Here is a 15,706-nt window from a genome sequence, read left to right on the forward strand (position 1 = left end):
AGCTAAATTAAGTCTTATCATCACAGTGGGTTAGAAAGATGTTATATTTGTTGTGAAAATACTACATATAGAAAAGTTCCAGTTGTTATGTTAAGTGTGTGTCCTATTATCAGTGCATAGAATTGCAACTGAATACAACTCCCTTCTACACAAAAAAACCTTAAGATAACTTGGCAAGTTGTACAGTGTATGATACACAGCAATTAGTGTTAATATGTGCTTAATGAACGATATATAATAGCCTCATAGATTGTTGACACTCCTCCGTGTTAACTGCATGGACTGACAATGTTTGCATAAAGACCAAATGATAGAGAATTATTGTCTTGAATTCCAGTTTTATTCCTTCTGAAATTTTTGGTTTATTCCTTTCTCTTATGATGAATGTTGTGTTTGAATTTCAGAGTAATTGGACTGGAAGTTCTCATGATTCAATCCAATCAAGGAGAGTGGTTATTTCTCACAACATGGATAAAGCACTAAAAGAAGGTGAGTCTTGACTTGGTTAAAGGTGCATTGCAGTCTGAAATTGTCTTGTCATCTTAGCAAATCATAACTGCACAATATTTCAGGATTTTAGAATGTGACCCTGGTTTTCTCTGTGATATAAAATAAAACCACAAAGTCGTAGTCTTCCCAAGAGCTCTACTGTAGTAAGTTGTATGAGGTTTTTGTAATTCAACTGATATCTTGTAATTTTAGTGGTTGTTTTTTTTTACAGAAATGTGTTAAAATACAATCCTTAATATTCATGCACAAAGCAAGGGTAACATTTAAAATATTCTTGACTGGGTTTTCCTGAACTGATAAATCCTGTAGGTTCTTGCATATCTTCTTCCTGTTTAGTGCAGTTTTTGCCATAAAAAAATTACTTTAAAATGAACATTTGAATTTCTGGCTGATACAGTCTATCAGCCTTTTCTAAATATTTTATCTGATTTAGAATACTTTTTCCTTTAAGATTTCTTTTTCTTACCTAAATGGAGAGTGTGTTTGAAAATTATCATTGCTTTAAACAGGTTGGTTGTCTTATGAAAACTTGGGATGTGTTATGTTTTCAGAGTTACTTTTATGAATAGCTGTTAGCAGGATAGGTAGCTAAAATATAAAATTAGAACACTACTTACCCATGTCATATTTTTGTGAACTATTTTAACATAATCATGATTTGTTTTTAGGAAGCATTTTCATCTGGAATCAGTTATATTAGAGGATTCCTGATTATGTGAAAAGGATAGTGTAAAGTCTAACCATTACATGTAGAAATAAGCACAGACAAGTTATTTGCTGTATTCTTTCACATGTATACCTTACATCTTGGATAACCTGCCTTGGAATTCGAGATGAAGCCTTGATGTAATCACAGACTTGGAGGCAGAGTGGGGTTATTTAGAGACAGACAACAGGCGTTGTGGAATATCAAGAGAAAGACAGTTACACTTCCCTTCTGTTACTTGCATGTAGGAGTAACTCGTGTCTGTAAAACTATGGGAGCTGTCTTCATCTCAGGGGTTTATCCCACAGATCATTCAGTTCAGTGCATGAGGCCATCCCTACTCAGTACGGCTGAAGGAAAGTTACTCAGATGTGATTCATTTTTCAGAGTTGAGTACATTTTGTTGTGACAGCTCACTTGCCTTTCTGCTACTTTTTTTTTCCAGAGTAGCTTTTACCCTCAGTTCCCAGTCTGAATTTTGGAGAGCAAACTTTTCAGGTTCTGTTGTATTTCATCTAGGCCTGAGTGATGAAGCCATCTTCTCTGATATGCAGTTTGATAAATACAGTTCTGTAATTCTCGCTCTAACATACAAAGACTTAAGCAAGAGTTTTGGGTTTGGAAGGTGACTGAGTCAACTGAAGTTTGAGATAATGAATCCCAAAAGCAATACTTTAATTTTTCATTGGAGTAAAATTATCAGTTGGTCTGAAAATAGACAGGGCTCCTTTCCCTGTGACAGTTCTGAAATTTGTAGTTGTCTTGATGTGAATGTTTATTGGTTGTTTTTTTTAACAAGTTCATGGTTCAATAAAATCATATTAGTAGCAGTATAAAAAATACCATCTGTTTTTCTGTTTCCAGTCTTTCACTGATCAGGATTAAAATATTTATAAATCCTAGGAATTTTTGACAGCTTTTGCTGTCTAGATATAACATGCTGTTGAACAAAATGCTTTAAAATGCCTCATTCATTTAGCTAGGAGACCTTCAATGGTCATGAGGTTTTAATCTCGGGGATCAGTTCAGACTGCTGTCACCACTTGAGGTTTAGAGTACATGTTGTCAGATTATGAATGGGGTTTTGCTTGTTTTATATTTTAAATTAGATTTTATTTCTCTTTGTGTTACCTTAGAGATGCATGGTTAGCATTTTCAGAAGAGCCAGCATCATCTGATGCTGTTGCTGGATATGAACAGTGACAGCCCTTTGGCTGATTCTGACTCCTTCACCTGTTTTTCATCACTGGGTAATTAAGTTTGCCTGAGGGGTTTATGTTAGTTGCTAACTATCTTGCACTCCTCAAGAACTGCCTGTTGACTGTTACTCAGAGGTGCTATGCTTTTGCTGGTGTTACAGCCAGTCTGTGTGAACTTCTCTCTCTGGGTTTAGTGTAGCTCTCCTGAAGTTCTGTGTCACTTCACACTCTCGCTTGCTGTGTTGCGTTTTACTGATGTTCTCATGATAGTCTGTTAGTGTAGTTGGAAGGATAGATATGTCATCCTTAGCTGTAACTGAAGGAGTCATGCATGTTTCTGTTTCAACCATTGGTCTTATTTCAATAAACTAAAAACCATTGGGGTGCTTACATGGTTTTTCTGTGGTGTTCATTGGCTGATAATGGTTGCCTGTCTTGCGTAGTTTATCTTGCCACAGCCTGTGTAACAGAATTGTTGGGAATCATCCTCCTACAATGTGAGTTGCTAAACACCACCAAGAAGGGACATCTGTGATGTTGGTTCACAGCTCTGCCCTAAATTTCTTCCCTACATCCAATTCAAAACAGAACAGTATAAAAGATTGGTGCTTTAGAGTGCTACTTCATTCTTAACTGTAGCATATTTGCCTAAGCTGTAGATGCAAGATGGAGGAAAGCTATGAGTTAGCCCTGCTACTGTGTAGTGTGTTTTAAGAAGTCTACATGCTCAAAATCAGAAGAAGTGTAATGTTATGAAGAGATTTTCCTTGTTGAATATGGCAGAAAGGGAAGGCCTTTTAGTTGTCAGCCCTGAGTCCCTTTTCAGCTAGTAATACTTGAGTGACTAACACTGAAATATGATTTTGCAGAACTTTTCATGCTTTCTCTTGATAGATTGATTTGATTCATTTTTGCCCTTCATTTATCATAACGAAAGAATAGGTAACCCGCTTCGACAAATAATTTTAGCCATTTAATGTTGCTTGTCTAGTCCTTTCTAGTTTTCAGCCCATGTCTTACGATAGCATGGTTGAGTGTCTCCTAAGAGAGACTGTGCTCAGTTAGACTCGTGCTGCTGTTGCACAGCATACTGGTTTGGGCTGAGGCTGTAGCTGTCAGTAGATTTATCTGCTGTGTGTGTAGCTTGTCTCCCAGGAACTGAACTTTGTATTCCATTTTTATTGCTCCACATCTTGTGGTCTTTTTGTTATTCTTCATAGTCAGCCTTTCTCTCTACTGTTTTAGTAGTGCCAAGAAAATTGATCTTCATGTCACTTGACTCCTTTACCGGATCATTTATGAGTAAGTAAAATAGTACAAGGTCATATCACAAGTCCCAGCAGCAGTCCACTGGTGAAATTGTTCTGCTGTGAAAATTCCCCTGTTTCTTAGCTGTTAAAATATTTCATGCCAGAGAACCATCTCTCCTTTCATAGTGGGTAATGTTCTTTCAACCCTGTCTTGAGGTGATTTTGTTGGAAATATTTTGGGAATTTAATTAGATTGTTCCAAAGGATCAGGTCTTGCCTATCTGTGTTGACCCCTTAGAAGAACTCTGTTAGGGATGTAAGGCAGAACAGAGGATTTTGCCTAGACTATCTCATTTCCCAACTTAAGATCCACTTGTTGACACTCAGATAAAAATTTGCAGTAGCTTCTGCCACTTTTTCTATGAAAATCTTTTTTTTCCTTACAGCTTTCAAAAAATGATTTTTTTTTTTGGTCCAAGATATCCACAAGACAATTTGAATTTGTTCTCTCTGCTACTGGGATTCAAACACTGAAAGTTAAGAAATCTTGGCAGAGGATACATGTGGAAAACTATTTGAACATAAACTTGTCTGATTTTATTATATTATACATTTCCTAGATATTTCTGACGTATTTTTTAATCTGTTTTTAACATACTTGGAAATTTTCTTTTTTTCCCTGTATAGTCATAAAAAAATATTAAAGACACAAATGTCAAGAAAATTATGATAAAAATAAACCAAAGAATGTGGAATGGCCTGTCAGGGTGTGATCGGTTTTGCCCAGGGACTATCCATCTGTGCAAAATGATAACATCTACACCCTATTCATGGGATTGGAATAGTGTAAAATACAAGTAAACTAAGAAATGCTGGTGGTTTTCCAACCACAAACTTTACAAGAGAACTGGAATCTTTAAATTACAATTGCTAGTGACTAGGCCAGGCTCCCAGTCCCTGAAGTCTTGCCATTTATATATTGTTTTGTCAGCCTTTTACACCACGGTCTAAGTGAATATTTAGTGGGCATGAGAAACTTCAGTAAATAAAGGTAATGTTAAGTATAAATCTCATCCTTCTAATTTGCATTGTATAGCTAAAACATAATGAAAACTGAAACACAGTAAGTGAATAATGAGCTTTATATATTTCTTTTGTCTTTTAAATTAAAACAACTTGGGGGTTGGAACTTGGATCTTTCTAACTACTTTAGAAGACCCAGCAGAAGTTTCTACAGTTTTGTCCCATACTGATTGTGGTCAGTGCATTTGATAATGATCAGAAGAAATTTGTTTCATGTTTGTAGTGGATAAGTTAGTCATAGTAAGGTATTGTCCTGAACGTGTTCTGTTTCTCTTTTTGTTTCTTCCTTGTCTTCTGACCAGTTGTTTTCAACGTTTCTGCATGAGCAGATTTCTACTATGAAGGAAGCAAGCTGCTCTCTATAAAATTCCTGTGTGTTTGTTTTCTGTATTTCTTTAAAGTGCTGAAAAAGGCACCAGCTGCATCAATAGGCATGAAACTAAAGCACCATGGCCAGGATGACACATGTGGATGAGGCAGTGTCTTACCCAGTCTTAAGCAGACTACTGTTAGTGTCTGTGAGTGGTGTCCTTTTTAAATGTTATTTTTGAATTTAAGCAGAGTCCTAAAAGCTGTCTCACTGCTTATTTTATTTGGACATATGTTCTGATCTTTAAAGAACCCTGAATTTTATTGAGAACAGCACTGTTGTGATGCAGAAAGGGAAACAAGGCTCAGAAGTGACAAGGTAACTATAGAAAACATGTAAACGAAGAGAGTGATAAAAGGTTAGGAAAATATGGGTTAAAGTGGTGTAATCCTTTTAAGGTGTGTAAAGTGTGTAACTGGTAGAGAGAAACACAAGTGAAGTGTTCTGTGCTTGGATGGTTTATTTTTGGTGATGACTGATGACATTTTGTCTTTAGTTTGATATTGCTGCTATATTTTGTGGTTCTTTCGTGTTGATACACCTGGTTGGAGAACCATACTTTGTTTGAGCAGGAGTCTTCCCACCATAATAAGTCTTGCTTCAGGTATTGCAATTGTGGGTATAGTAAAGTTGTAAGAGTTGTACTCTGATGTAACAATTCTAATTTGTTTGAATGAATGTTGTACTTTCCTAGAGCACAGAGATGTAACATCGAATGTGATAGAAGTCATAAGTGGCTAAATTAATCAAAAAACGTGTATTATGTGCTGTGCTGGAATCTGAGCTCATTTGGGGGAGAACTGCTTAAAAACAGAGTTATAAATTAACGGTTGTTGGGAATAGATACTGTGTGCTGAAAGATAATACAGTCTAAGGGATTAGGATACATGTTTTGCTCTTGTATCTTGTACTCTTGCTTTGTAGAGTTCTGTTAAGCAGACATCTGTAGGAGTCACCACACCATACAGGGCTTGTCTTCTTAGGCAAAAGGTCCTGGAGAAATCTGCTTTGTGAAAGGTGGAGACAGTGACTGTAAGAAAATCTGGAAAAGTCTTTATTTGCCAGTGATGATGATAACAAATACCACAATGCAGTGTGTTTTAAATGTGTGTGAGAAACTATTGCTCTCTTAGAGAGTAGGTGAAAAAGAAGAATTTGGGCTATGGTCAGCTTTCCACGGGGTTTCGGATCTTGCAACCGGAGAGAGTAACGAAGCTGTAAGAAAAAGGTGACTGCAGAGGGACATAGGGACTGCTGTGGAAAAATAGAACATAAAATGTGTATAGTAACGGGAGACTTGAGATAAATCATAAAACTTCAGTTTTTAAAATGCTCTTCCCAGTTGCTCTTTGGTGTATTGACGGATTATTCCTCACTTTGCTTATCAGAAGACCACTACAGTTTATAACTGTTTACCACTTTGTAGTATTTATATGTGAGAGTTTTCAATGAAAGATGATTTCTACTGTTCTGAAAAAGTAATGAAATTGGATATGTTTCAACATCGAAAGTTCCTATCCTGCAATATGGCTCTGCATATTTTTTTCTCGCCTAGATCAGAAAAGAGAATAAATACTTCAAACACTTATTTGCTGATTGGATTGTGGGTTTTTTTCTGAATTACTACTTAAAAAGCCTTGAAATGACTTAGCAAAAGGCTTTTAACTATATATTTCAGTGTACTCATTGAAGTGACTTGGTTTCTTTCTTTATAAACCTGAGGAAGCTGATTTATGAAGCATTTGACTAGAAACTTTTATCAACTTTAGCCATTTCTGTTGAAATACATTTAACAAGGTAATACTGGATTGGGTTTGGTAGTTTTGCCTGAAAACGTAAGCAAAAATATACAGTTTAAGTTGTCCTATTAACGTGCTGTTAGTTCACTCTCACAGTGCCAGGGAGATTTTCATAGTTTAGTAAACTGCCAAGCAAACAACTTCTATCAAAATGGAAAGTAAGAAACAGTGGAGTCATATGATTACTTTGCACCACAGGCTAACATTGACAATTGAGGTGTCCTTTTCATATAAAAAATCTGAAATCAGCATGTCTGCTAAAGAAGTTGCTCAGCTTACCCAGTGTACAACTTTGTCCCCCCCACTTTTTGTCACCCCTCTGGCAGACGCAAATTGACTCTTTCTACTCCAGCTTTTTCTCTGTCTTGTTGTAGCTGCTAAACACTGTTCATGAGTGCTCCCTGAATACCTCCTGCTTCCTCTTAGACCTTCAGGGACATCTGCTAGAGTGAAGCATCAGTAAAACTGGTGACACAAACAGTGTCAAAAAGAAAAGTCATAATGGTAGAAGATGGTGTTGCCGTGGGACTTGAAATTACATTAATCTTGGTTATTGCCTGTAGATATGGTTTGGAATGCTTCATCATTTTTGAAGTTCATGTGGTCTCGCTAATCTACTTGTTCTCTTTTAGTTTTTCTGATCCTATAATGTACTTTCTGTGGTTGTATATGTCTTTTGAAATCCAAAAATCTTACCACCTCCCCTTTTAACTGAGACTTTGGAATGGAGACTGTTGAATTCCTATGTAAATAAGGCTGGTTTTGGTCTGCAACAGCTTAGCCACAGTCAGGTTATATGATAGTTCATATACCACATACAAAGCCACTGTTGAGAAACAGGTATTAGTCAGGTTTGTGTGTAGCTGGTAACCTGACTGTCTGAGCAAATCCACTTACAGGCTTTGCTTTGCGAAGTGACCTCCAGTAACCTGTTGAGTGCAGATTGCTGTAACTTCACCAACCTTACTCTGTCTGACAAAAATTTAAAACCCAAAAGCAGACATGAAACCTATTACCCATCTGATTTTGAGGAGAAGGGTGGAGTATTATATTTTTCCTATCTTGTTGTGCCATCTCCTTTTGCAGTTTTTGATATTAATTGTTTTGTTTCTCCTTTCAGTGTTTGACTACAGCTATAGAGATTACATCCTATCCTGGTATGGGCAACTCAGCAGAGATGAAGGGCAGCTGTACCAGCTGCTATCTGAAGACTTTTGGGAGATTGCCAAGCAGCTGCGACAGAGGCTGAGTCACATTGATGTAGTTAAAGTTGTCTGCAGTGATGTAGTGAAAGCTTTACACTCGCACTTCTGTGACCTTAAAGCAGCCAATGCCAGGTAAAAACAAAACTCTGCATTTCATTGGAATTTTCTACTTCTCTCTTTGCTTTCATGTGCTATATCAAAGTAATGAAGAGTGTAACGCTTTCATAGAGAACAGATAAAGAAAAGAGTTCAAGCTTATTACCAGTTTCAGAGATCAGACAGGCTTCAGGGCATCTGTAAGACCTGTGCAAGGAAACAGTTGTCTCCTTTTTCTCAGAATTTGGATTCACTGCTGTTTCCATTTCATCCTTGAATCTTTTGCTGATAGTGGGAGATGGGCTGTGTGAGTAGTTCCTGCAAAGTAGTGTGAACCTGCAAGGGAGAGAAGGGGTGCTATCAGAGCAGCCAACAGACAAGAAGATTGTTATTTGCATCTTTCCCAAAATAGCACTAGGGTTAATTCCATTCAGCTTTTCATTTCTTCTAGCCCCAGGAAGCAAAGCTTGTGATTTCTCTACATGGCGTGTCCTGCAGTAGCAAGATTTTTCTACTGGAAAAATTGTTGGCTGTATTTTCTTTATGTCCCTAGGTTATCTTGCTAATTTAATGAATTTCCCTTCTTTGTCCACTTGAAAAAGTCAGCTATGCACTGGATACTAGAGTTGCACACGAATTGTAATTGCAAATGGGAACTCTTAGGCTATGCAGTTCCCATGTTTGAATGCACAGTTTGTCTAATTGTGCATGGAATTTGGGCTTATGTCTGTGCTTACCTACATTTCAGTTATCCAAACTGAAATATGCTTTGATCATTCAGATTTAGACTATATAACTTATTCTGTGAAGTTGTTTTGCCTACAGTTACAGCCACACTTTTTTGACACCCCCTCAGAAAAAACAGATCAACAGTGCTCTGTCAGTGACCAATCTGTCTGTTACTATTGTCACTTCTTTCTGCTCTGGAGCAGAAGATACGGTTAACATACTTGTAGTAGATCTCAGCTCTAAGTAAGATAATGAGTAGAAAAAATAAAGATAGAAAAGAAACTAAAAGGTAGTTGCATTCAAGAAAAGAAGAAATAAGGGTGTATTTACTTTGCAGCAATCTTGCAATGGATTCCAGATACTATTTTCTTTTAGCTATGGAATGTGGTAGAAATCTCTTGGTCAGGTGAAGGTCCTTGATTTGTAAGTATTATACTTGCACTAGTCCTTTATCACAGTAAAGCACTTGCTATTGGGATATTGATGTTTGGGGGTTTTTTAAGTCTGAATGTTTTTATGTTTGAAGCTGGGTATGTAGTATCTAGAATTGCAGAATTATTTAATATTATTGATGCTGATTATTGATGAGGTTTCTTATCTACTGAGAATTATGACCACTTCATCTGGTCTTTGTTGGATTGTTATTTCCACTGTATAGAGCTAAAATGAATTCTCTTGGTTATCTTCCAGTTAACTTTTTACTTGAGAGTGGTAAATGCACCTTAGTCAGTGCAGAATAAGGCAGGATTCATTAACATGGTAGTGAAAAAAATCCTATAAAGGATTAATATGATAGTGGTTTAAACAAAACAAACAAAAAACTCCAGCCCAACAGCTCTAACTGCAGAATTTGTAGAAGTTCAAACTGGACCCACTGACTGTTTTTCACAGGCTGCAAGTCTGTGAATTTACAAGGAGAAAGGTCTGGTTTTAATGTACCTGACAGATCAGCAACACGATCCTGCATGACGCAAGTTGTGAAGCACTAGAATATCCTTGTGCTCCTCTTCCAAACTTGCTCAAAAGCTCCAGGGAGCTGTTTTGAAATTGCACAGGGCTCACCATTTCTTGGCAGATGGAGAGAGGGTTTAAATGCTTTGTAGGTACTATGGCAAAGTCAGCAGAAGGGTGTCATTGTGCTCACACACTGCAAATGGAATTTGTGCTGCCGAGTGATCTGAGTGTGCATATAATAGACCTGAAAGCACAGCAAATATTCTGGTAGTGGAGAATTTGTGGTTTTAGGAATAATTTGAGTTTTTTACAAAATTGCCTGCTGCTGTGGAATTTACTGGGCTAGAATATGCTGATATTTTAAGCTATAGACTGAGAATTACAAAGTATGTCCCTTCTAGCTTGGAAGCCTTCAATTAGTTTCGATATTGCTGTCCTGGTTTCAACTGGGATAGAATTTTCTTCCTAGTAGCTGGTATGGTGCTGTGGTTTGGATGTAGAATGAGAATAATGTTGGTAACACACTGATATTCTAGTTGTTCCTAAGCGATGTTTATGCTAAGTCAAGGATTTTGGCTTCTTATACTGCCCTACCAGCAGGGAGGCTTGAGGGGTGGGGGACATGAGAAGCTTGGGAGTGACACAGCCAGGACAGCAGACCCAAACTGGCCAAAGGGATATTCCATTCTGTATGGTGTCATGTTTGGTACATATATTAGGAGGGAAGCTGTCTGGGAGCTGCTGCCTGGGAGTTGACTGGGCATCAGTCTGCAGGTGTTGAGCAATTGCATTGTGCATCACCTGCTTTGTGTATTCTAATTCTGTTACTATTATTAATTTCCCTGACATCTCTGTTCTGTTAAACTCTCTTTATCTCAAGAAATAGAGTCACAGTACCTTCAGGTACTGTAAGGCTGCAGTTAGGTTACTCCAAAGTCAGAAGTTTTATCTTTTTCATGGTTCTCTCCCCGATCCCACTGTGAGGGGCAGTGGAGTGAGCAAATGCCTGTGTAGTGTTCGATTGCTTGCTGGGTTAAATCACAATTGCCACAGTTCAAACACAGAAAATTCATCTTCCTAATATAGGAAACACAGACCTCCTTGGTCTGCTTTGCTTTCTGTTAATGCTTTAAAGACAGTAATAAATTTAAATTAGGATTCACATGTTTCCCTCTGTGTCTCTGATAACGAATCCAGTTAATTTTGGATGATAAATATGGTGGAACAGAGACTAGTTAGGGCAAGATATCTTTCCTGTTGTGGTGCCTCTTGAAGCACTGCATCTCATTTCTGCTGCTGAGTTTATACTGCAGTGTTAGAGCAAAGGGCATTTTGTCTATTGTGTAGTGGCTTATGAAGCTTTAAATACCTCTTGTACTGTCTCTGGAGATGTTGCCACTTGAGCCACTTTGTCTTGATTTCCTTATATGACAACAGGGAAATCCACTGAAGTAGAAGAAAGAAACTGCCTGTGCCCAGAAGGACAGAGATGTCTGTTTTTTCAGAGTGAAGTTCATGTGTTTTGTCACTGGGTGCACGTCAGCCACACAAATAGCTTTACTTTTCTGCTTTTACTGATTAACTTCAACCTGTGATCAACCAGGATGTCTGAGGGGATGAAAGCAGGCTGAGACCTTTGAGAACAGTGAAGGATGCTACAGGCTTTCCCTTGGCTCCTGCTTTCCCTCTGGCTTATCTAACTGTTGTAAGGATCTGCTTAGTATTAAACAGCACAAGGTAAATGGCCAGCAGAGGCCAACAAATGAGGGCAAGTGCTGAGAGAGCATGTCTCCCTTGGATGCATGGGTCAAGGCTGGGTTGAATGGGACTTGGAGCAACCTGGTCTAGTGGAAGGAGTCCCTGCCTATGGCAGAGGGTTTGGAATTAGATGATTTTTAAGGTCACTTCTACCCTAAAGCATTCTATGAGTTGGTGATAAGGGGAGAGGCCACTTCCATGCTGGCCAATGGGAGACAGGGCACTGGGAGGTAGAACCCTGGTAGTATTAGGTCTCTTTCCCTACTCTTCATGCTGTCCCCTGGCTGTCTTTCATGGTTGCTGTCTCTCCTGTGCATGTCAGACACTTCTATAGAGTCAAATAAGGGCAGAAACACTCTTCTAGCCATGGGCAGAACTTTCTGGGGTGACAGAACAATGCAACCTGTGTAGGCAAGGCAGCTTCCAAGTTTTTCACCTTGCATGTATCACTGACGTATACTTTGAGGTCCAGTTGGGGCTTTAAAGAGTCCTGTCACTTTTCAGTTAGAAAACCTGTGGCATTTCAGAATATTTTAGACAGGAAGCCATTTAATTTCTAGTATTAGCCTGGTGTAGACATTCCTGGTGTCCACCATTAGATAGTTTATGAATTTGAGACATGAAGGAAAAGTCAGCCTTGGATTTATTTTATTAGAAACCACTGATCTTTTCCCCTCTGTTGTACAGAATCGGGAGTGCATTTAGAACAGGATTAGCCAAGTGCATCCTGCAGAGTAAAAAGGGTAGTATTTGTCCATTCTTGTTTCATAGCACCTTTTATTACTTCATTCCTTTACATTTTGTTCAAGAGTCTTTCCTTGGCTACTTTAAGAAGAATATAAGCAAGCTGAATACTGGCAATGCTATTTTATGTGATCAGGGATGGACTTTGAGCTGAGTATGGTGGTGTACAGTGATGGAAATGGCTGTATTGGTATGTGGGTGCAGTGTTGTCTGTGGTGGCAGTGTGCTTTGTATCGGCTAGAATTACCTGATCCCAGGAAGGTAGTCTTCCTCTGGTAGCATGATATGTTTGTTGAAAGCAAGAGACAGCATTTCTTCTAGATGAAATAGTCAGCATCAGAAGGACTTGGCAAGGTACAAACACATAGTAAGAGTCTTTCTGTGAAGCTGTCCACATGAAAGGAAGAGGGTGTTGCCTTACACTTACTGTGGGCTAAGAGTAACTGCCTCATATATTGTTACAGAACTATTAACATCTGATAAATAAAGTCCTGTGCTGGGTGCAGCATAGGTAAAATAAGATTTGCATACATGAGGTGAGTAGGTATCATAGTTTAACCCCAGTCAGCAACTAAGCCCTATGCAAACCACTCATTTGCCCAACAGTGGCTTTGGGAGGGAATTGGAAAACTGAGAAAACTTGTGGGTTGAGATAAAGACAGTTTAACAGGTAAAGCAAAAGCTGCACATACCATCAGAGCAAAACAAGGAATTCATTCACCACTTCCCATGAGCAGGCACGTGTTCAACCGTCCCCAGGAGAGCAGGACTCCATCACACACAATGGTGACTTGGGGAGGCCAATGCCGTCACTCCAAACGTGTCTTCCCCCTTCCTCCTCCTTTCCCCTTTATGTGCTGTGTGCCCTCTCAGCTTCTTGTGCACCCTCAGCAGCAGGGTGAGTCAAGAAGCAGAAAAGGGCCTTGATGCTGTCCAAGCATTGCTCAGCAATAACAAAACCATCTCTGTATTATTGACGTGGTTTTCAAGCACAAATCTAAAAGAGCTACTGTAAAGAAAATTGCAATAGCCAAAACTAGCACAGTAGGCAAGTAGGTTTTGAAGATGATAATATTTGCCTCTTCTTGAACACCCTGACAAGCAGTGCTTTTTGAGGAAATCTCATTGAGAAAAGATCTCAGTGACATTGATTTATTATTACTGTTGTTATTATTAGTAATATTACTATTGCTACTACTGTTTTTTTTGTCCTACTTTTTTTGAGTGTTCGCTGGTTTTAACCTACAGTTGGGGCACCTTTGATCCCAAAGACAGAGGAAGAATTGGTTTCTGCAACTACGAATATCTGATATTACAGGCTACCTCTGGCAAGTGGACTGCTACACAACATCTGATAGGAGATACTTTGTAGTGTTTTTATGTGCTTATGTGCCCAGACTTAGCAACATAAGTGCTTGGGGCTCCAGGCTACTCCCAGGGCTGATTCAGAACCCATAGTTAAGGGCTCAAAGCTCTTGGAAAGTGTGAGGGAGGGAAGTGCTGTGGGGAAATTCAGTGATTAGTATGGTAAGCAGTTTGGGCATTAATGTTTGTATCATAAATGTGTTTATAATATTCCTTTTGTTTTCTGTGTATTACTGACAGGGTAAGGAGAGAAAACAACTCCTTTTGTAATTTTCTCGGCCCATGTGAATACCTTTGCATGTAGAGGATATATTACTTCAGTTTTTTGTGATTACAGTATGTATTGTTATAGGATAGTAAAAATAAAAGGTGCTGCCACCACAAACTGATCAAGAGCAGACTGATGCAAAAGGACTTATGCAAGCACTTGAGATTTAACTTGGTTAATCCTATATCCTATCTGGGTAGCAACTAAACACCTCCCACAGGTCTTGTTTTCCTTTTATAATTCCATTTGCCACCCACAAACCAGGAATACCCAGAAATGCTTATTACACTCAGCCTTTGGAAAGGTGTATCAAGGGGATTAGGATGAAATTGTAGATAATTGTTGCAATAGGAACAGCTGTATGAAAGTGCTGAGAACAAAATAGTCATGAAAAGCCAAGGTCAGGGCACATTATTGAAGTCAACCCATTGGTAGCACCAGTTCTAAACCTCACCACTGCTTTCAAGCTTCAGTGTGGGAAGTTTGGGTTTTCTGTTAATGATTGAGTATAACCTAGACACCACAGTAAGCATGAAGGTGTCTTGGTGCTGATGTGGTCACACCACAGGTTGTGGCATTCATTCATATCTTCTTTGTGTCTGTTACTAATCTGACATCTCAAATGCTTTTTTCCTGGAAGAGGTAACTGTGGCATGTATAAATAACAGGTTTATTCACAGTTGAAATGATTATAATACTTGCTGATTTATCATGATAAAATGACAACTGTGGAAATTTTGGGTTTGGTTCTGTCCATGTTTTTGTTGTGTTTTCTGTGTTGGATGTGGTTTCTTTTTAGAGCTGTGGTTTAGTTTGGTTTTGTTTTTTAAGTAGGTACTTTTTCCAGGTGTGTTTGTTGTACTGGTTTGTAAAGGTCTAAATTTGTTTCTTGTCTTTCTTAGAAAGGACAAATAGATCAAGAAATTTTTCCTTTGCTTCACTGTCAAGAAGTTTAGAGCTCTGAGGGTGATACAGGTGAAGCGATGGAGCCTGCCTGTGATTCTGGTAGTTCTCAGAATCAGTTTAATGAAAGTGCATGGTGAATGTTGAATATATTGATGCCAGTCACTTAGAGTGTGCATGTGCACTTCAGCTCACAATTATACTGATTGAGACTTCAATGTATCTCTGCAAGACTTTCTCTTGAAAGACTAAAGAAATAGCGAAGCTGATGGGAACACTTTGTGACCCCTTTATTTATTTATTTAAATTATTTAAGTGATTTCCTGTAGAGGAGTTGTTAATGCTTTTTAAAGACACTCTGGTTTGTTGCTTTTTGGAGTTTTTTTCTTAGGGGAGAGGGGTGTGTGTGGATGTGTGTATAATTTATTTAATTGCTTGCTTCCTAATTTCAAAGCAGACTGACTTATGTTTGTCAAAGACACTTTGCATCAAAAGCATACACCTAATCACAAATACCAAGAGTCTTTTAATACTCCTGACTGTAAAGAGTCTTTGCAATACAGGGAGCTTCCAGATGGTCCTAATAAAAAATGTGGATATCTAGAGAAGATCCTAGGAAGATGAGAGAGTCCTTTCCATGAGGTCCCTGTATTAGGAAACCGGAAAGCCCAGGTGATAGCTCAATGTTACAGAAGAGCTGTGGGTTCTGCATTCCTGAGAAATGAAAAATTGATATTAAAGAGGTGCTGATACTGGGACAGAGTTGA

General features: G+C 38.5%; 1 protein-coding gene across 2 annotated transcripts in view; it reads left to right on the forward strand.

Annotated features, from left to right (window-relative positions):
• SNX25 (sorting nexin 25) overlaps positions 1-15,706 on the forward strand; it is a 78,639-nt gene that overhangs the window by 12,377 nt on the left and 50,556 nt on the right. For both annotated transcript variants that reach the window (XM_071556324.1, XM_071556325.1), the window contains exons 2-3: positions 405-489; positions 8,038-8,254. In XM_071556324.1, the coding sequence (XP_071412425.1) occupies positions 405-489; positions 8,038-8,254 (302 nt within the window). The remainder of the gene's footprint in view (positions 1-404; positions 490-8,037; positions 8,255-15,706) is intronic.

This window comes from Pithys albifrons, chromosome 5 (assembly GCF_047495875.1).
Source record: "Pithys albifrons albifrons isolate INPA30051 chromosome 5, PitAlb_v1, whole genome shotgun sequence".
NCBI lineage: Eukaryota > Metazoa > Chordata > Aves > Passeriformes > Thamnophilidae > Pithys > Pithys albifrons.